Source organism: Python bivittatus, unplaced genomic scaffold, assembly GCF_059951505.1.
Source record: "Python bivittatus isolate LINGU-HERP-01145 unplaced genomic scaffold, Pbiv_v1 ctg000670_np1212, whole genome shotgun sequence".
NCBI lineage: Eukaryota > Metazoa > Chordata > Lepidosauria > Squamata > Pythonidae > Python > Python bivittatus.
Window position 1 is genome coordinate 3,213,257 of NW_028277094.1, and position 21,164 is coordinate 3,234,420.

Consider the following 21,164-nt stretch of genomic DNA (forward strand, 5'->3'; position numbering starts at 1 on the left):
TTTTATTTTTATGCAAAAAGCCCATAAGGGGTTTCCAGTCCCCGGAGAAGGGGAAACACCCCACAGAAGAGCCGACCACAGCAAAGCGGGCTCAAGGGGTGACCTATCCCCGCAGCCCCCCCCCGCCCCAGCGCTGACCCCCGGGGGGGGCATTCAAAGCGTGCCCGCGTTAAGGGGGACGCGGCGCGACCGCGGCAGCGCCGGGCGCCCTGCCGGAGAGCAGCGCGGCGCCTTTAAGGCGCGGACTCCGCCTCGGGTCAGGGCGCGTTTCGGGGCTGCTCCGGCCGCGCGGAGGTCCTCGCTGGAGCCGGCGAGTCCGCGGGGCGCGGCGGGTGCGGGTCCCCGCTCTCCCCGCCTTCGGGCTCCGGACTTTCCGAGGGAGGGACTCGCTCGTGAGTGGCTTCTCCCGGTTGCTTCCTCCTCCTCCTCCTCCTCGGAAAAGCTCCTCGCCCTTCCCCTGATAGGCTTTTGGCGTGAAGCAGGGACCCCCCCCCCCCCCCGCAATTTAGGATTTATGGTTTTGATGATCAGACAGGAGAGATTATGGAAAGGAGAGAGTTAAGAGGAAGAGGTGAATTTATCTTTGTGGTGCCGTAGAGAAGATCGGAAGCCCCTTTTCTGTCTCTCGCTTCTTTCTTCCGATTTTTCTTTTACTTGGTTTCCCTTCCTAGCTCTCGCTCTCTCCGATTTCGTCCTTTTTCTTTTTCTGCTTTAGATTAGTTTGTGTATATATTTTTTAATCTTATACATAATATTATACAAGAAAAGGAAAGAAAAGCCCTTCGCCCTTCCCCTGATGGGCTTTTTGCGTGAGACAGGAAAGAAACGCAATTTAGGATTTATGGTTTTGATGATCAGACAGGAGAGATTATGGAAAGGAGAGAGTTACATGGTAGCCCTAGAGGAAGAGGTGAATTTATCTTTGTGCTGCTGCAGAGAAGATCAGAAGCCACTTTTCTGTCTCTTCTTTCTTTCCTATTTTTCTTTTACTTCTTTTTCCTTCCTTGCACTTTCAGCTCTCTTTCTCTGATTTCTTTCTTTTTCTTTTTCTTACTTTAGATTAGTTTGTATGTTTTTTTTTAAATCTTCTGTAAAATTATACAAGAAAAGAAAAGAAAAGCTCTTCGCCCTCACTGTTGGTTTTTCAGCCCTGCGGCTCAACTAATCGGGAGCCGGGGCAGAGTCTCCTTCGAAACCGGGTGGGGTGGGAGATTTTCCCTTCGCTTTTGGGCCGTGGAGTGCCCGGGTCCAAAATGGGCTGGGAAGGGTGGCCTGCAGACTCCAGCAAGCTGAGCCCGAGGGGTTTGTGGCTAGCCTGTTGGGTGAATCCTGGCCAGGGTGGTTGATTTAGCAAAGGGAGGCTTAGCAGGGTAGGTGGACATAGCACGGTGGGGTGGGTGGGGGTGGCATTCTGTGTAAGCTCAGAGGCACAGGTTTCGTGGGAGTTATGCCCCAACTTCTTCAGAACCTGAGCGTTTCTTCCATGGAAGTCATTGTAGGGAGCAAGTTGCAGCATTTATGTGTTTTTAAAAAAATCTCATGTTGCTTACTGCCTCCCTCCCCCTTCCAAATATTCCTGAGTGTGTCCTGATTCCTGGACTGGAATAGCAGGCCTCCATTTAGACCAGGATTAGTGCTGAAGCTTGACTATAACTCTATACATTATAATCACAAATTGGACCATTAACTATACTGTACACGCACATGTAAACATATAGGTATGTGCCTATGGCAGCCTGAAATTAAATTTCAGCCTTGTCTCTCACGCCGCTTTGGAATATGTGACTGAGATCACTTGTCGCACTGATCACAAATCATGATTAGTGAAGCACAGTGGGAGATCTGCAGAACTTGCCATGCCAACCAAAATGTGTGACGGCTTAGTGGCGTTTAGAGTATGATTTATGTGGCTGGCTGCGGGGCACGCCTCGCCAAAAGAATTGCAGGTCAGCCGTACGTTTGGAAACATGTGGTTCAGGGAAGATATTGTATCGGATGACCCCAAGCAGGAATTTATGCTGAATCTGAATTGAGGAGACTTTGGGCGTGCTGAAGAGATGCTGCTTAAAATTCTGCAAAACTGGAGTGAGACTACAGTAGTGCACCAACCCAGGTTGGTTATTAAATCTAGGAGGTTTGAGGGCCAGAATAAATTAGCTAGCTATGTATGGATTTGCTTTGTTTGTAGCTTAATACAGGGTGTGTGTGCTCCCAGCTGTTATATGCAAACAGTGGCTTAATGTTATGGTTCAGCACAGTGTTTCTCAACCTTGGCAACTTTAAGAGGTGTTCCTTCCTTCCACACCTCTTAAAGTTGCCAAGGTTGAGAAACATTAATTTAGCATGTGGTGTGAACCCAAGCAATTCTGGTTTGTTTACATAACCGAAGTTAAATAAACCACATTTTAGCATTTTGGATGACTATTCTGCTAAAAGAGCTGTTCAGTGGGGCTTTTTCTGCTCTTGCGTACCCTGTCTTCTCAAGAGGGGTTGGTGGGGCTGGGTGACCCACACTGGACGCTAGTAAATTTGTTTGATTAACACCTTGCTTGTTGCTAATGTTGGGAATCACAGAATTCCATGGAGGCACCCTGTTTGTGCTTTGAAATTTCAGGGCTCTTTTCAGTATCCCAAACTAGTAAACCTAGCTAGTTCCAGCTTTCTGGACTGTAGTGACTTGTTCCTTGGAGTTGAGAGTATGTATCTGATGCCTTTGTGTGCTGGCCCTTTTAGAGAGTGGAGAAAAGAGAGGTGGAGACCTTTTCTTGGACTCGCAGGCGCTGTTTGTCTTTCGGAAGCCAGAAGGACTATTTTCTTAGCTGTTCTTCCTCCTTTCCTGAGAAAGCGTGTGACAGCTGAACTGGGACGTGTGTGTATGTACAAAGATAAACATTGTGTTGTGTGCTCACTCTGGGCTGGGGATTGAGAAGAAGCTCAAACCGAGTTTGGAATAGCTTCTTGAACTTCAGGATGTATTTTGTGGTGTCTTTCGGTGTTCAGTTCAAATAGGATGCTGAAGGCAGAATTATGACTTGGGTATTTATATGTGAGGATGGGTACAGATGGTTGTTGTCTGTAAATGTATTGCATGTTGGAAAAACAGGCATGGTGACTGCCAGTTTATTGCAAAAACTGGGACCGTGCTTTATTCCCATCGGTGGTATTATTATTAAGGTTGGTTTCACAGTCAGCCAGATGTTTAGACTGGATTTGGCATTTTTGTCCACCTATCGAGTCCTTCCCAAGGACCTGGGATAGGCAGATGTTGTTTGATGGTGTTAAAGGTATCGTCGCAGGATATAAGCTGTTCCAAGTAAAGCTGCCTTTGGCAATGGACTGATGGGGATTTTGTTGTTGTTATTATTATTATTTCAATTTATATTTCCTATTCTCATTATGTGCAGTTCAGCCGTCCAACTCATAGTATCTCTGGGCCTGTGTATCTAAGAATGTTCCTATGGTAGAGAACAGGGTGAAAGGCTGCTGTTTGGTGCTGATGGCTGGCATGTTGCCTTCCTGATTATGGCCTGTTTCAGTCCTGTTGTTGTTGTGATCTGAATCCCATTTGGAAACTTGATGGTATCCGCATACCGTGCTGCTGATGAGAAGAAGTTGAACTGGCCTTCTAGCACTATACTTAGCAGGAAGGATCATGCGCTCCTGCCGGAAATGGGGGACGACCACCAGTTTAGACTGTTTTGAAGGATGTGATAAGGCTATCAGTGGCTCCTTGTCATAGTGGTTTTACACATACACAAACAGAATAAACCATGATAGGGGAAACAATAAAGCCATAGGAGATGTGCACCAGTAGAATATCATCATATGGTGGGCTGCTGTGGGAAAAGGCTGTGGTCTGATTCCCTAGGATCCTTTCTTGCTCATACAGTCCTCCTAAAGACATGCACAAATCAGTTTGAACATGTGTGATGTGGTGGGGTGTAGTGGCTCAGAGGTTGGGTTTGGACTGAGGACAGCCAGGTTTAAGTCAATGGTCCACCTAATTGTAGGGTGGGGATAAAATGTTATTGGGGGTGACAAGAAGGAAGGCAGGATAGAAATGAATTAAAACAACAACAACAAACACCTTACAGTTGAGGGCTGTGCAAAACATTTAATCTGGAGCCATTGCAGGTGCAAAAATGGGTGGAACATCCTGTTTCAAGGGTGAATCTGCTGACCCTGAGCATGAAACAAGCTACACTGTACATTTAGAAAGCGAGCTTGAAATACTTTCAACTCTTATAATGTCCAAGTAATTCTATATTCCTTCCCTTGAAGAACTTTCTCTCAAACTTGGGGTCAGGATAGGTTGTTCTCTACGGAGCCTCATCTTGGTTTGGAAAGTAAAATGTCAGCAGCGCTCAGAAGAGTCACCCAGATGTAATTTTGCATGCCTCAATGCGTATAGCTCATAAGGGAGCAGGGTTAGCTGACTGTGTGCCCCTCCTTTGTGAAGGTCATTTGAAGCCTAACACAAGTTCATGAACTTCAAGTTCTTGCAGGGCATCCAAATGCTAAACCTTCAGCTTTTTTCCCCCCCCAGTAATGGCTCCACACACAGTTTTGTGAAGGTGCAACTAGAGAAATTTGAGGAATTTTGACTCAGCTAGAAGCAGAAAGTTCTCCTAGCTGGTTAAACCTCATTTTTCCACCTCTCAGTGACTTGGGGTTGAGGTGGGCAGGGTCCCTGATTCATATTTTGACTGCTTGTTATCTCTTTGTAAACTGCTCCAGCAGGTCTGGGCATTTGACTTGTTTGCCAGCCATTAGCACACAGCCCATAATGCTCCTTCTGATGGCCTGAGTCTTGGAGTTCTGCCTGAAGCTGGCTCCTCAGGGACAGATGGCTTGGCAATTGAAGTGGAGCACTGGGGCGAAGGCAAAAACGGTGCAGATGAACTGGATTTCTGTTTTCTTTGGGCAAGATCTTGGAATTTGATTGCTAGGAAAACCAAGGTTGGTTGGTTGTTGGTTTGAATAAGGAATGCTTGGAAGACATTGATGGGATCACTAAGTCTGCTTGGAATGAGAGGCTTGTAGTAAACCTAATTCTAGTCTGCCATAGCAGGGTTCACACATTATGGGGAGCCACGCACCGTGGTTGGCAGAATGTAGCGGCTGGGTTTGAAACCTTGGCTAAGCCAAATGGGGTTTGTTTGTTAGTGGATTATTGGAATCACATTCCTGGATTGGAAAGTACCTTATTTTGACTTGGTCACTCCTGTAGACCCCCCTTCTATATTACTGCATGAATAACTGCTGTACTTAATTTGCTAATGTTACAAATCTCTCCCGTGCCCTTTTATCAAATGCCATGCGCTATAAATGATAGTCAAGGGCATAAATACTTTACTAGTTTTGAATTCCCAGGCTCCCAGTTTTTTCTCCAAAATAGCTGTTGATCATCTGGCTGATGGATTCTTGGTTTTTAAAACTTCATCTTTCACGTCCCTTGGACTTCGGCTGGGTCTAATTATTTTTTCAGCAAATAATACAATCCGTGCTATATCTGAATGTTCTCAGAAGGGTGTTTCCCTTGCTTGTTCCCACACTTTGATCATATTTATTTATTTAATTTTATTTATATATCAAATGTGTCGCTGCCCATCTCGTTAGAAAATGACTCTGGGCAGTTTATGGAAAAGATAAATATGAATTAAAATACAGTAGAACGATTTATCCTTTATTATTGGCTCATAGCAAACTCAGTTATAGCGGTGATGTAATTGAAACGAGGCTCTTGAGAAAGAAAAGATAGGTATGATAAAAGGGAACACGAGGTTCATTGAAATAGGTGGTGGACAGCCTTGAATTCCTCAAAATACTCCCCAGCAGGAATAGCAGCGATAGAAAAGTCAGTGTCTGCTTAGGGAAGAGATGGAAGAGAGGTGGGGCGTGGCTGGTTGAACCCAGACTAGAAGTGTTTTGCAATGCAGTGATTTATAGCAAGGACTTCTACTTATTTTCAGCTGTTGTTTTTATTCATACATTTTTAAATTATATTTTTTATTGAACTGTGATAAACATGGTCAAGTAACCGTGTAACAAATCCATGATGCATGGAGAAAAAAGATATAAAAAATAAAAAGAAAAGATCTGCTAAAAAGTAGTCGGGAACATGCATGTTCATATTTACTGTATGTCTAAAGCAGGGGTTTATGAAATTTCAGATTGTTCATTGACCCTCAAACCTTTATTGTATGAAAATAATTTAAGAAATGCTACTTTAACTAATAGTACTATGAATAATAATAGTAGTAGTAGTAGTAGTAGTAGTAGTAGTAGTAGTCATGGATAGTCCCCAGCATGCTGGCTGGGGAATTCTGGGAGTTGAAGTCCACACGTCTTAAAGTTGCCAAGATTGAAAAACACTGTTCCAGAGAATTAGATGGGAAAACAAAAGCAAAGAAAACTTCTGAGAATTTGCGAGATAGTTTTTGGCACAGCCTTGACTAGTACAGTTGATTAATTGCCTTCAGAAATACAGTTTGTGTGGCTCATGTCCCTGGGTTAAATGGACCACTTGTGTCTCTCCTAATCATGTTTTACTCTTTGTTTTTCTTCTAGATTTGGGAGGTCAAGCCCACAGGCAAGAGAAAGGAGTGGGTTTCCAGCTGGAGGTGGTGATGGAGGCGGTAGACCTGTCTTTTCTCTCAGAGGTGGAGAGGGACTTCATCATTCAGGTTCTCCAGCGAGATGAGGAACTGCGGAAAGTGGAAGAGAGAAGAATTAGGTGAGGAGTTGGCCAACACTGGATCATTGCCCAAGGCTCTGAGGCTGGTAAGGAGGGGAAAAGGGACTCCTGAGTTGCCATTCTCAGTTTAGGAGACTGAGTGGGAAGCAGATGGTCCTTGGGGCAGGAAACTCTCCTATAGTAGGTCTACCCCATCTTTCTCCTTCAGAAGAGCCTGACTCTTCTGTAAACTGAATGATACAGTCCAAGCCCCTATTGTTATCTTCTTCCAAATCCATATTTTTAGGCTCTTTCCATCTGAGCTGAATCAACCAGCATCTGGGTCATGGGAGCAAATAAGATGAACTGTGTGAGGATCCAAACCTGCTCTCCTTGTGAGGTCAGCCCTTTCCCTCATTCTTCTCCCTTTCTGCCCTTCCTCCCAACAGGCGCCTGAAGAATGAGCTGCTGGACATCCGGAGGAAAGGTGCCAAGAGGGGCAGCCAGCGGTACAGTGAGCGAACCTGCGCGCGTTGCCAGCAGAGCCTGGGACGGATCAGCCCCAAAGCCAACACCTGCCGGGGTTGCAATCACCTGGTTTGTCGTGACTGCCGCTCCTACAGTGCTGACAGCTGCTGGCGCTGCAAAGTTTGTGCCAAGGAGGCGTGAGTCTGCTCCCCTGCATGACTTTGCATGTTGTGGCTGGGGTTGTATAGAGTCTGGGAATCCACATGCACGGACTTCTTTGGGGTAGATTGAAAGCAGCCGTAGGCAGCTTCTGAGCCTGGTTTTGGATAGTTGCTCCATCATGCTGCTGGTTGGTGTTCAACTTAGGATCTGGGTCTTCTAGTACATCCCATTCCATCCATCCATCCATCCATCCATCCTCCCTCCCTCCCTCCCTCCCTCCCTCCCTCCATCGTATTTATATAGCCACCCATCTCGCATAAAAGTGACTCTGGGCGGCATACAATAATTAAAAAGAATAAATACATAAAAAACAATTACAGGTAAAAATAACTATAAAAGCCCACAAAACAGGAGGGGATAATATTAATAAGGGAGCCATTGCAAAATCTCCCTGGTCCCCTGGGATCCCCAGGCCTGATCACATAGCCAGGTCTTGAGGGACTTGCAGAATGTTGAGAGGGATGGGTGATCCATTTCATGTGGACCAGGCCAGGTTTCCCCTGTCCTACACTTAGATCTTATCCCATGATGGTATTTGCATGGTCATTTCACCTAATGTACATGTCACACTTGAGTTAATCAAACAGACTTTGGGGTGGGGTGGTGATTGATACTCTTAGAAATGGTTGTGGTTCTCTTCCCCCCCCCCCCCCCGCAGGGAGCTGAAGAAATCCACTGGGGACTGGTTCTATGATCAAAGGCTGCATCGCTTTGCTCCCCGACTGGGCAGTGACATCATCCGAATATCTCTTCGGCGCAAACCACAGGGTGGGGCTTCTTTGTCTGAAAGCACTTTCTGACTCTGGTTCTTAGCTGGAATAAAAGTCCAGTATTTTCCAATTCTAAGTAGCTATAATTTCAGAAATGTATATAAAGTTCTCCCTGCCAATTCCTTTAATGCTCTAAGATTTCTTTTAAAGCTTTTGGTAGCTGCTGCTAGAGATCGTGATGCTGTCAATTGGATTCAATCTGTATGCAATCTGGTCTTGCAGCACTTACAATCTAGACTAGTGTTTCTCAACCTTGACAACTTGAACATGGGTGGACTTCAACTCCCAGAATTCCCCAGCCAGCATGGCTGCCTGGGAAATTCTGGGAGTTGAAGTCCACCCATCTTCAAGCAGCCAAGGCTGAGAAACACTCATGGCTGGCTGGGAAATTCTGGGAGTTGAAGTCCACCCATCTTCAAGTAGCCAAGGTTGAGAAACACTGGGTTAGATATTAGTCCTCTTCCTTATTTGGCAATTATCATTTTCATCCCGTTTGAATCTCTCCAGACAAAACCAGCTCTTCTTTCTTGCTCATGTTGTCGATGACATCCTTGCACTCCTACCTGCTGACCATTTCTAGCCCCATCTTGGGGGAGGTATCTGAGCAATTCAAAACCTGCAAGTTCAAGTTTCTAAATAATGTAAGGAGAAAACTAGTTGCCCGATATGATTGGTTTGGGTTCACTCATCCAGGGAACCCAGATACTTACTTTGCTGGGCTTTGTGTTCCCATATCTGCAAGCCCAGCCAATCATAATTCATTCAGTAACCTCTAATGAAACGAACCATAGCTTAGCACAATGTAGGTGCACAGCCTAGAAGGTTGCCAAATGCAGAGGGTGTCTGTGATGAATATGGGGTGACTGGTGTTAGCTTCCTTATTTCCAGTTTCTCAGTTCTAATTGTGGGGAGGTTTGGAGTGTTGTGTTCTCTGTGAGCAGAGTCAGACATGGTTTGTTTGCTGTTGGCTTAGTGTCTTGCAGGAGTGCAGCCATTTGCAGCTTGTAAACTGGGATTGGAGGCTTACTGCAATGTAGGAACCCAGCCAACGTTGGGTTATTCAGTACCCCACATTTAAATAATGACTTAATGTGCTATGTGGTTTCTGGCCTGTGTGTTGACAACTGTTTTCCTCTGGTCATTTAGCTAACAAAAGAGAGACAGCAAGCCAAGCTCTTCTTCAGAAAGCCCAACGCAATGATCCCCAAAGGTCCTCTGAAGCCGCCCGGAAAAGTCCTCAGCAGCAACGCAAGGAACCCAGGTGATTCTTTCTCCCCGCATTGCTCCAGGAGGGTTGCGCAATCTGAGATCCATTGCTCCTTGCACCCTTGCTCGCAGTGCCTAGAATAAATGGTTCAGCAGGTCTGTGCCACCACCAGTCCATCTGCTGGTTTTTCATGGAGAGCTGGGCTGTTGCTGCAGGATGTTTCTTTAGGATCTTCAGAGCCAGTGATAGTGGTGAAGATCACAAACAGATGGCTACTGTTGTACTTAACAAAATTGAGGGGTTTACAAATCAACTGTCCCCAACCTAGTTCTCTCCAGATGTGGTTAAACGACAGCTTCCAGCCACCCCAGCTAATGGTGAGACATGCTGGGAGTGATCGTTTAGCAGCATCGCTTCTCTTTCTGTGTGGTCCCTGATTGATAAAGTTGCACAGACTGGTTGGACTTGGTCATGATGATCTGGGTTCTTTTTGCTGCCGATCTGATTAGGTTGTTTTCTTCCAGGTTGATCTCCGATTCCTCTGAGCTACGGGATCCAAAGAGTGACACGGAATCTACTGAGAACATGAGCCTGGATGGCTTGCGTCCGATCTCTGGTCCCACTTCTGCTCGATCTAGGTCAGAAAGACCTCAGGGATCTTGTCAATTAAATCTGTTGAGGAAGAGTGAGGGGTGCAAGGAAGGTTTAGTTAGCAAGGGAGTGGGACAGACAGAAAACCACTGCAAGCATAATTCTCCCCCAACATAGGTAGACTAAGTTCACACCACCCTCTAAGATAAAGTACTGTGATTATTGGTGGCTTAGCAATGTTTGGTTTCAGCCAATGTGGTTTGCAATCTTGGTTTGTTTAAGATGTTGTGTAAACCCAATTGTGCATAATTCAGTGAACCTAATTGTGCATCTAATTGGGAATGATTCAGTGAACCACAATTAAATAAAACATTGGTTAGTACACTGTGCAAACATAGTCATATCTAACTAGATTAACACATCATGCTAAACTGCATACTGCTTTCATTATGTAAATTTGAGTGAAATTGAGGAGGGCTGCAAGATTAGGAGATCCCATAATTGAAAGAGAAATTTTTAAAATATCTCACAATTTAGCTATGGAATTCTCTGCCACTACAAGTGATGGTGATTCCTAATTCTAGGCGGCTCTTGTCAGCCATGCTAGCTGAACAAGAAGTAGTGGTTTTCTTCTCTGTATGTCCTCTCTATTTTTTTTAAATGGTTACTTTTTAAGGTTCTGTTTCCCTATTGTGGTGTTAGGTTTTTGAACTTGTATCTTCATGTCTGGATTGGTTTCTAATGAATGCCATCCTGGGATCATATTGTGTTGGGGAAGCAGGATACAAATCATGGCAAGAAGCCAAAAGTGGAACCTTCGTGTCCAAGATGGAATAAGAGCAGTAACTTGATATTCTGCTGGAAACATCTGGTCCCCCTGGGGAACTAAGAAGCTGAGCCAGATGGACATCTCGGTTTGATCTAAGATATTTCATCCTGCATTCTCTGTTTGTTTGTTTTTTATTTTTGCAGCCCTCGCCAAGAGAAGATGAAAAGTCTCAACCCTTCAGGGTCCAAGGTCTCCAGCCTAACCCTTCCCATTTCCTCTAGGGAGACTCCTCACTCCGACTCAGATAGCGTATGTTTAACTGATGCCTGAATAGCAAGTTCTGGTGGTCTTCCTGGGGGAGCATGTATGCGTGTGTTCTGGGGAAGGCAGAAATCTCTTCTTCCAAGATTCCATCTCTGAGCATTGGGATATACCGCTTGGCACATGTTTTTTGGCTAGAATAAGGGCAATTAGGGTCTAGCTGGGACTTAATAGACTGCGATTGCCCTTGTTAAAAGGTGTGTGTGGCTGAATGTGTCTCTGGGCAGTAGGTTTGCTTTGTATTTCCGCTTGCAATGCAGGATAGTAGTGACTCAGCTTCTGCTCCTATCACATCAAGTTGGTTTATCCTTTCCTAGGAAGCCTTGGGGGAGACGCAGGGTGCAGTTTCAGCTGATGAAAACGAAATCTTGTTCAAAAAAAATCCAAGGAGAATTCAGAGGCCTTCAGGTAAGGTAGAAAGGGCTGCTGGGTAGGTGGGAGGGTTGGGCTTTAGACTGCAAAGATCTGTGTTCAGCTTCTGAGCCAGCCACCCATTTTTATTGTTAGTTTTGGGTCAGTTGTTTTTCTACATCCAGTTCTATCTTCCAGGGTTTTGGTGTGAACACTGGGTGGGAGGAACTGTGTAAACCAGCCTTCTCCAACCTGATGCTCTCCAGATGTGGGAGCTGGACCCACAACTCCCATTTTTCCTGGTCATTAAGCTAGCTGCTGGGCACCCCAGGTTGTGGAACTGAGGAGATTCCTCATGTGGTCTTTGGGGGAAAGGCTAATAGAAATATATTGCATCATCAGACTATATTAGTGCTGATAACCAGTGTGATATAGTGGTGAAGGTGTTAGACTAGGAGCCAGTCCCTCCCTCTCAGCCCAATCTACCTCACAGGTGGTGGTTGTGGGGAAGTATAGTGGAGGAAGAATGTATGCTGTCCTGAGTTCCTCTACTTTATAAAATCTAATAAATAACATGAATAAAAATAGTCCCTCCTCTGATTAGCAACAGTTCTTTGAGATCCTGGGATGATTTTTCCCAGCATGGCTTCTAGAAGTTCCTTTAAGTGGCTTAAAAAGAAGGGGTCAATGTGCCTATGTTCATGCTTTCGTTTTAATATATTTATTTTTCACCGGTTGTATTGCACTGTCTTTGTTACTGTAATGATCTGCCACCAGCTGATCCCAAATCCAGTAACTTTCCTTGCAACCAGTATTGATTCAAAAGAAAGTTCATTTATTGAGAACAAGTGTACAGTTCCAAAGCATTGCTAAGACTGAGCCTGAGTGCGCCAAAAGTTGTTTTTCTTACTTTTCCCTCCTTCACCCCCCTACCTCCTGTTCTCCTGATTCCCTTGCTGGTACGACCTTGAGCATGCCAGCGCCTGTGATAAGGAGCCATCTGCTTCTAATGGTTTCCCATACCTTCTCCCCCTCCCCTTTGACAATGGCAGAACCGCAGCATGTAAAAAGCAATTGCTAAACTAGCCAACATAACAATCTACTATTAAATCTTGCAAGGATTCTGACAGTTACTATTGCCCGGAGCCTTGCTACACTGGAAAGATCCATACGTTTTATAAATAAATCAATTAACTTGACTGGGAGTATATTCAGGACATGAAGCCAATTGTTAGGATGGGTTGGAGCTTTGCTTTTTAGCTGTCTTCTAGAAAGGCAGATGGGTGAGCAACATTTGCCTGGAGGATGCGCTGAAGGTGTGGGATAACATTACTGTAAGTTACAGAGCTGGTTTTGAGGGGTGGTCAATGTCCTTTCCAGCTCAATGAAGCTAAAATGCGTGGGTTCTCTGACATCCTATCTTATTTTCTACAGAATACACGAAGTCTGTGATTGATCTCCGGCCAGAGGATGCTGTCAATGAAAGTGGAATTCTGGGAGACAGGAGCAAGTCAGTCCCAGGCCTCAATGTTGAAGCGGTGAGCTTTGAAAGGGAGGAAGTTTCAAAGTTGTGAGGACATTCCTGAGAAATTATGCTTTTAGTACTGGTCTGTGCTCACACATTGTAGGAAGCTTCCATGTGGTTTGTAGGCTTAGGGCACCTAGTCATTGTTGTGGGGAAATCAGAGTGCGTGGAAACCATTTTTGAACTTGTTTTCTCCAGTTGTGTGGAGTTCAAGTTCTAGAATTATTAACAAGGACTGTGATGATCAGGGAATTCTTGTCAGGGAATTCTGGGAGTTGAAGTCCATACATCTGGAGGGCCACAAGTTGGAGGAAGGCTGATTTAGGGCCTGTTTAACAAGTTATAGCTGAAACAAACCATGGCTTTGTGCAATGAAAGAACTCAGCCACTGATTGCATTTAGTCAACTTTTTAGCTTTTTTAAAACATTCAGATGATTAAATAAGGCATAATGACCTAGCCATACATAATGCTAAGCTGTAAACCTAAATAGCTGAATAACAAAACTAAACAAACCACACCAGGGCCTAACAAAGTCTGTGAATCCAGCCTTTGTGGTCTGTGAACCATGGTTTGGTGTGAGATGCAAGTCACACTCTAATGCCTTATAAACAAAGTAGCACTGAACTTTTGCTGGATCCACAAGACGTGCTGTTGGGATGAGAGAGTCACAACATGTTGAGAGTTCCTTCAGTTGTTATGGAGATGCATATGTGCGTATATGGGCTTTTCCTAGGAGGAGGAAGAGGAAGACATAGACAACCTAGTTGAAATTCATCGGAGAAGGGCAGCCCGAAGTAGCTTGCGCAGTGGCACATCCTTGGTGAGTTTCTCTACTAATTACTTTCACCTTGGACTCTACAGAGGAGAGGAAGTTCCTGCTGCTGATTTCCTGCCTAGTTCAGTGGAGGAAGTGCAGTGTTGCTGATGTAGGACAGGAGTGAGCTGCTAACGGCTCTCTGGATGTTGGGCTCCATCTTATCTCTGACTGCTGGCTGGAGCTGATGAGAATTGTCATCTTGCAATGTTTGGCAGATTTCAGATTGCCTATTTCTGCTCTTTGGCTTCTGCTTTGGAAGTCTGCTTCTTGTTCCAAGAGGTAGTAGATTTAAAATGGCAGAGATGGAAACAAAGGCTGAGGCCAACAGCTGATCAACAGGTGCCATGGCTGAAAATTATGCTGGGCGTGTTTTCCAGGGGATGACTATGAACATTTGTTTCTTCCATTTTTTCCTGACTTTTCTTAGAGCACCCTGGGAAGCCTGGCTAGCATTTACAGTGAGGCAGGTGACTTTGGCAACATCAACGTCACGGGGGAGATTGCTTTCTCCTTGAGCTACGAAGAAAAGACGCAGGCCCTTTTCATCCATGTGAAGGAGTGCCGCCACCTGGCCTATGCTGATGAAGTCAAGAAGCGTTCCAACCCGTATGTGTCCATCGGGCAAAGGACTGCAATGGATGGGGGGAAGGTTGGTGGGATGGGACCCGTTTGCCTTTCACATAAGATGTGACACCAGGTGTAATTGGGGTCACCAGAAATGGCTTTTAGGCCCAGCCTGCAACCATGTTTGGACAATGTGCTACCCCAGATTGTGGTTTCTTTGCTTTTGTATTGTGTGAATCAGCTGCTGTGGTTTGTAAACCATGCTTTCTGTCTTAGCATGATAGGTGAATATAGTTGACCGTGATTTATTCATCGAACTATGGCTTATGTGAACCAGGGCAGTGCGTTCCACAGTGTTGCTGCAAAATGACTGGGAGATGATAGACTGGGTATGAATCTGCTCTCTTGGTCTCTTGCAGATACGTGAAGACATACCTTTTGCCAGACAAGTCCCGTCAAGGAAAGCGAAAAACCACCATCAAACGTAACACTGTCAATCCCCTTTACAATGAATTGCTAAAGGTTGGTGTGTGTGTGTTAGACCCCTTCCATTCCCATCCAGAGACTGTCCCTCTTACAGTTTTGCATCCAGCTGATGAAGAACCAAGTAGACTATATGTCCTGCAAGTCTTGGGTCTTAGAAGATGGAAGGATTGTCAGTTTGTGGGAAAATCCAGGGTTGTGGTTAGTCATAGTAGAACCAGAACAAAATGTGGTAAGATTTATGGGACCATCTAACATGGGCTTTGTGTTGTTCCAGCTGGGTGGACTGCGTGGAATTGGGTCAAGACGGATGCTTTCTGGGCTGTAGGAGAAGAGGAAGATTTTTCCTCTCCTTTTGGTCACTGTATGTTCTGATAGAGGGACTTTGGCAGTATTTATGTCCAGTGGTGGAAGTCTGGGACTGGAGTCACCCAACATGTTAGTCATAATGTGGCTTGTTTGGTTCTGACTTAATGTGTTGCATGAATCAATGGTTAATAAATCACCAGTGTGCTTTGTTTATTGCTTAGCATGATGCACAATCCCAGGTGATAACGTTTTGTCAGACAAATCATTCTTAAACAAACTGTGGCTTAATATGATGTGTAAACTAGGAGTGCACAACCCATGGACTGCAAAACCTATTACCCTTAGCCAGCCAATGACTTGGGATGCCAGGGTTTGTAATCCAACAATGCCTACAGTAGAGGACAATGATTTATGTAGAGATACACGTCACTTGCCTGGTGACAAAGACAAGCTTATTTCCAAGTCAAAGTTTTGTCCAGCCTTTAAAAAAATGCTCAAATTTTTGAGATGCTGCTGGTGAAGACTATCCTCTTGGTTCATCTTCTCACAGTATGAGATCAAGAAGTCCCTTCTGCTAACCAGAACCTTACAGTTCTCTGTTTGGCATCATGACCGCTTTGGACGGAATAACTTCTTGGGAGAGGTGGATGTTGCTATGGACGCCTGGAACTTCAACAACCAGTTGGAAGAGTGTCTCCCCCTGCATGGCAAGGTCAGTCACGTGTATCAGAGATCCTATTCTTTGGTGCCAAAGTAACGTGAGTCTTAGGTGTTCCTGGAAGATAGTTATGCGATGGACTTTCAAAGTTGCTAGCTCTCTACCATTGCAGATGTGGTGAGAAAACACAAGGGTGTTAGGTGTAAAAAAAAAAGCCACAACAAAATTAGTAGCCCTTGCATTGGCATTTTAGGACCATGGGCACACATGAAATTTTGAGAGGGCATGCCTGATACCTTCATTAGATGGCAGCCATGAGAGGCATGGCCAATCTCAGAGTTTCCCAGTAGATTCATTAGTTTCTCTAGCATATTTAGTCTCTCCAAGATGCTCCCTACTATCCCAGGTTACCTTTTTCTTTCCTTTGGGGCTTATGGACACATTTACAAAGAGCCATTATTGGGTTCTTGGAGCTAATGGTGATGGTGAAGGCTGGTGTTTTGCTTGTCAGGAGGACAGCCTCCCGCTGAATTTGTTTGTAATTGTGAGTATCCTTTTAAAAATATTAAGTGAGGTGAAGAGGGAATCTAGTGAATGCTGAGGAAATGATGCCTAAGCTCTATGTTTCCTCTACTCTGCCTTAAACGGACGTTGGTAAAAGTCCTTTTGGTGATGTCATATCCAGGATGGGTACCGCTGATTTGGTTAAGTGAACAAGCTATTTTTACTGTAGGGGAAACTCGTCTGCAAGTGCCCGTTTCTGTCCAGTCATTTGAACAACTGTACCCGAGAGACTGGTTTGAATAATGCTGAGACTTGTTTTTCAGATCATTTAGGTATGATTATTGCCAGAAGAGTAGCCATGTTTAGCCTATTGCAGCCAAACCAGTTTTGTCACCGTAGAGACTAAATGACTGACTGTTGGATTCACTGTTATGGGTTTTGATTACAACTCACAATTCAAGCAAGAGACTTGGGCACCTTAAAAATCTTTCTAATTGCTCCAGTGCATTTTAAAATCAATTGTTTTCTTCCTTCCCTTGTTTTTTCTTTTCTTTGCCTGTGCTATATGAAAATCTCCCAGGAGGTATAGTCTGAGCTATATAATGCAAACATGGGAAAACTGATTATATTTGCTTGAAAAGCAGCAAATAACAGCTGGAGAATTATGCTGTTCCATACCCGTGGTGCTGCCGAGAGGCATTTATTATAATCTTTGTTTATTTCTATGGACCTCTGTCCACAACATGTATTGGAGTGTTGCTTGGTTCGTTGCACTAACTTGGCTATTCTTGTTTGTAAATTGCAGCTTATAGCCTAGTAGAATGTGGCTTAGTTAACAAGCCATGACTACACCTACGTTTTAACATAACGTATGCATGGAGTCAGTGCATTCGTCCCCACTGAGACATTAGCCCCATGCAGCCTAGGCATGATGGGAGTGGTGGTTTGGAGGTAGACACCAAATTGGGTGAAGCTCTACTGGGGCTCTTTTTTGGCATTTCATTTTACCATCCTTTGGTGCCAAAGAAGGCTGCTCTGTTTCCACAGGCCTTTGGTTTCTTTAGGTGTAGATCTTCCCCATCTTTCAGCTTTGGAAAGCCACTTGGAGGCTTTATGAATTGGACTTTGTTCTGTCTTAGACAGTTTCTGTACGTTTTGTTTGTGTAAGCTAGTCTGCCAATGGTGACATTGGCACTGAACAGCCAGAGTTCATAGCATATATATTCTGGACCAATCCTTCCTTGCATTTTCTAAAGTCACTACTTATCCTTCTTTGCAACCTCTTTTAATGTCCCATCCATGTTATCTCCCATTAAGCTCCACTTTTGAATAATCCCTTCTGCCACATTTCATATGTAGCTTTCCTTTCAGGATAAATCCTGGCCAGGACTACATTGATTGCAATAACTTCACATTCAGGAATTGCGCTGTGTGCAGTTAATCTAGGGCATTGCCCTTTTTTCTTCTAGAACCTTGCAGATGCAGCTGCTCCTCAGGATAAAGGCGAGTTAGTGGTGTCCTTGAAGTTCGTCCCACCTGCTAAACATCTTGGTACAGGAAATGGGAAAAAAGGTGAGGGCTTGGAAAGTTTTAACAGCTTTTCCTTGGATGTGACAAAAGCCATCTTTGTGGCAATGCGCTTTGTTTCTCATTAGCTCCAGATGGTCAAACACAAACCTTCTTCTTCCCCATGAGATGTAGAAATGTGACCTATTTGGTTGTGAAAGACCGATTTGTTGTGTCTCAGATTTTATACCCTGGTTAGCTAGGGACGTATATGCTCTCCTGGTTCAAGGAAATTATTTTGGAAGTTTTATTTTGGGGTTCTTGCTCTTCACCCTTCTCACCAAGGTCTTTTGTTAGGCAAAAAGGAAGAAGGTGGTGAACTTCAGGTCTGGATCAAGGAGGCCAAGAACTTGACTGCAGCCAAATCTGGTGGGACGTCGGACAGTTTTGTCAAGGGGTGAGCAAATGGAAGGAGGTTTTAAATGAGTGCCAAATAGAGAGGAAATGGGAGACTGGAGCAGTTGTCTTGAACATTGACCTGAATATAGTGGCTACTTGGATGTAAGTTATATAACTGTCAGAGTTGGCACTGCACATGCTCAGATGCTGAATGAGTGTCCTTGGCTCCAGGCTGTGTAAACTCTGGAATATTCAACAGAAAAAAAAATGATTCTGGTTTAAAAAAAGATATACACTCTAGCACTGTGACCTTACACAAATTCTGCAGATTATTTCTTTGCACAGCTTTTAGCTTGGTTTTGCTAGGGAAAAGGTGGGGTGAACTTTGCAAGTCATGCAAAATATCCTTTTCTGAGCACGGAGAATTTTCTCTTCAGGGTCTTAAGAGCTAGCGGGGTGTTGCGGCCGGAGCAGAAATTCTCGAGAGAATGCATTCTATTCTGCCCCATGGTTCTGGGTCTACTAGTTTTGGCAAGTCCCAAGCGTAAGAGCCTCTTTCACAAAGGACCACTGACTCCTCCTTGTCCACAGGTACTTGCTACCTCTGAGGAACAAGACCACAAAGAAGAAGACGCCGGTGGTGAAGAAGAGTCTGAACCCTCACTACAACCACACTTTGGTCTATAATAAAATCTCTGCAGAACAGTTGTCCCACATCTGCTTGGAACTCACAGTGTGGGACCGGGAGCCTTTGTCCAGCAATGATTTCTTGGGCGGTGTCCGGCTTGGAGTTGGGAATGGTAAGAAAGCAACAGGATCTGTTGAGGTTCTACTACTCTTACAGAAGTCTTGAATCGGGCACCTTTCAAAAAATGGGATGAAGGTGAGAGCTCTGGCAGACTTAGAATGGACTGTAGGGGTATTTATTTTTTGGTTAGATTTGTATCCTGCCCTTCCTTTAAGAGCTCCAGATAATGTAGATATGCTCCCTTCTCCCATTTTATTTCTCCACAACAACAACCTTGTGAGTTGGGCTGAAAAAAGGGACTGGCCCAAAGTCACCCAGCCAGCTTCTGTGTCCAAGAGTGGACTAGAACCCAGGTCTCCCTGATGCCAGACCAGTACCTTCATCCTTATACCACGCTGGTCCTCTTTGATGCTTTTCAGTGGAACGTGGGTCCCCCAGAGTTGCAGGCTCAAGGGGTGTGTGTTTGTTGATTTATGTATTTATTTATTAGATTTATATCCTACTTTTTGTAGAGGCAAATATAGTGTTTCCTTCTATTTTTCTCCACAACAACCCTGTTAGATGGGTTGTGGTGGCCCAAAGTCACCCAGGGGGTTTCCCTGATTGAGGGGGGACTTGATTCTGGGTCCCCCCATTCTAGTCACACACCTTCACCCCTACACTGCCCTGGCTCTCATTTTTTAAAAATGCTGTGGATTCACACGAAATGGCCATTCTGGAGTCTGCTATTCAGCCCCTCCCTAATACTATCCCAGCATTTTTAATAAATATTTTATTATAGCCAACTAAAGAAAGGTTTATATACATATTACATACATATATTAAAGAGAAAAAGAAACAAAGGCCTGGAAAATTCTATGTCAAAACAATTCCAAAAAGTTTAACCAAATGGCTGGAATTTCTCTTTCGTGCTCTTTTGCTGAAAATAGGCTAATTTGGATTTGAAAATGCATACAAATAAATGGCTACAAATTAGATGTAGATTTATCCTCTCAGTGTTGCATAATAATTCTTTTAGCTCTTTCCTCTAAAAGGAAGTGAAAGTTGCTCAGTGCTTAGTGTCTTGGTGGATTCCAAATACTAGGATATAACTAAGAAAGTATGCATCTCTAACAAACAGTGAACCATCTAAACTCAGCCCAAACTATAGCAGTGAGAACAAGCCTAAACCATAGGAGCCAACCTTCCAACTCGTAATTTGCATCTCCAACAGCAAGACAATGGCAATGAACGAAACATCCAAGGGAACTTTAATGCTGCTGTGTTGACCTCATTTGAAGATCAGCATTAAAGAATGCAGACCTTGTCTAGGCAGAATAGTAAAGCACCAGTTTGCCCGTGACTTGGTTGACTTTCTGCTTTTCCTGAAGGCAGGGGTCCAAGGCCAATGTTGTTGTGGTCCCACAACTGTTCAAAAGGAGATGGGCGAGACTTTTGAGATGGTGCTGGTGAGAAAAGACTGTAGTGGGCTAGATAGATCAGAAGACCTAATATCCCCATTTCTTTCCTCTATGCAACATGGCTAGAGCTCTAGATCCTAGCTGGATGGGTGCTGATCTTACCCCCTTTGCTAGATTTGAACAGATGCATGCTGACACCGACTTCTCTATACCCTTCCTTTCGCTTTCTGCAGGAATGAGTAACGGCGAGGCTGTGGAGTGGATGGATTCCACAGGAGAGGAGATAAACCTCTGGCAGAAAATGTGCAAGTACCCAGGATCCTGGGCAGAAGGGACCCTTCCCCTTCGTGCCACCATGACCAAGTTGAGGCCATAGGTTTGTCCCTGCTTGCTTGGACCATCAAGTCCGAAGAAGAGGCAAGTAATCTGGAGAGCTGCCAGAAAGCTGTCCGGCTCATGCAGCAGAAGAGCCAGCTTTGCAATGGCTGTTCCAACAGGCTCCTTCTAAAGAGAATGTTTCTTTCAGAGAATCTTCGTTTTGCAACGTCATTGGAACGGTTATTGCACGAGCGCCTTTCGGCATCTCAAAGTGCCTTTTATATTTGGTGGTTTTTTAAAATTTTCTGCACTTTCCTTTTCCTTCCCGCTCCCTTTCCTGTGCTGTCCTTGTTTTTAAAAAGCCCTCTGGATGTAAGCTGTGTTTTTACATCCTGTTTTAAATGTCACTGCTGCCTGTTGTCTAGGCAGTGGGAAAGGGTCACTGAAATAAAGTTCAGATCTACTCTGCAAGAGGCTGCAGGAAATCCAACCGCCTTGAAATCTTGGATGCTGTCCTGAATGCTGCATCTTGAAGGATATTGTAAGCTGGAAAGTA

At 44.5% G+C, this 21,164-nt stretch overlaps 1 protein-coding gene across 5 annotated transcripts; it reads left to right on the forward strand.

Moving 5' to 3' along the window:
- The first annotated feature begins 259 nt into the window (after positions 1-259).
- On the forward strand, positions 260-21,075 carry SYTL4 (synaptotagmin like 4). 5 transcript variants are annotated; one of them, XM_088151486.1, is made up of 17 exons: positions 260-392; positions 6,571-6,736; positions 7,126-7,341; positions 8,025-8,134; positions 9,283-9,397; positions 9,868-9,981; positions 10,907-11,012; positions 11,342-11,432; positions 12,810-12,913; positions 13,636-13,722; positions 14,147-14,325; positions 14,703-14,805; positions 15,626-15,787; positions 17,707-17,809; positions 18,101-18,200; positions 18,734-18,942; positions 20,524-21,075. In XM_088151486.1, the coding sequence occupies exons 2-17, from the start codon at positions 6,630-6,632 to the stop codon at positions 20,664-20,666; spliced, it is 2,049 nt and encodes a 682-aa protein (XP_088007612.1). In that variant the 5' UTR covers positions 260-392; positions 6,571-6,629; the 3' UTR covers positions 20,667-21,075. The 5 variants fall into 5 exon arrangements, with proteins under 5 accessions (XP_088007612.1, XP_007430188.1, XP_007430186.1 ...); XM_007430126.4 differs by lacking the exon at positions 260-392 and adding an exon at positions 2,095-2,113; XM_007430124.4 differs by lacking the exon at positions 260-392 and adding an exon at positions 2,798-2,873.
- Positions 21,076-21,164: the final 89 nt, after the last annotated feature.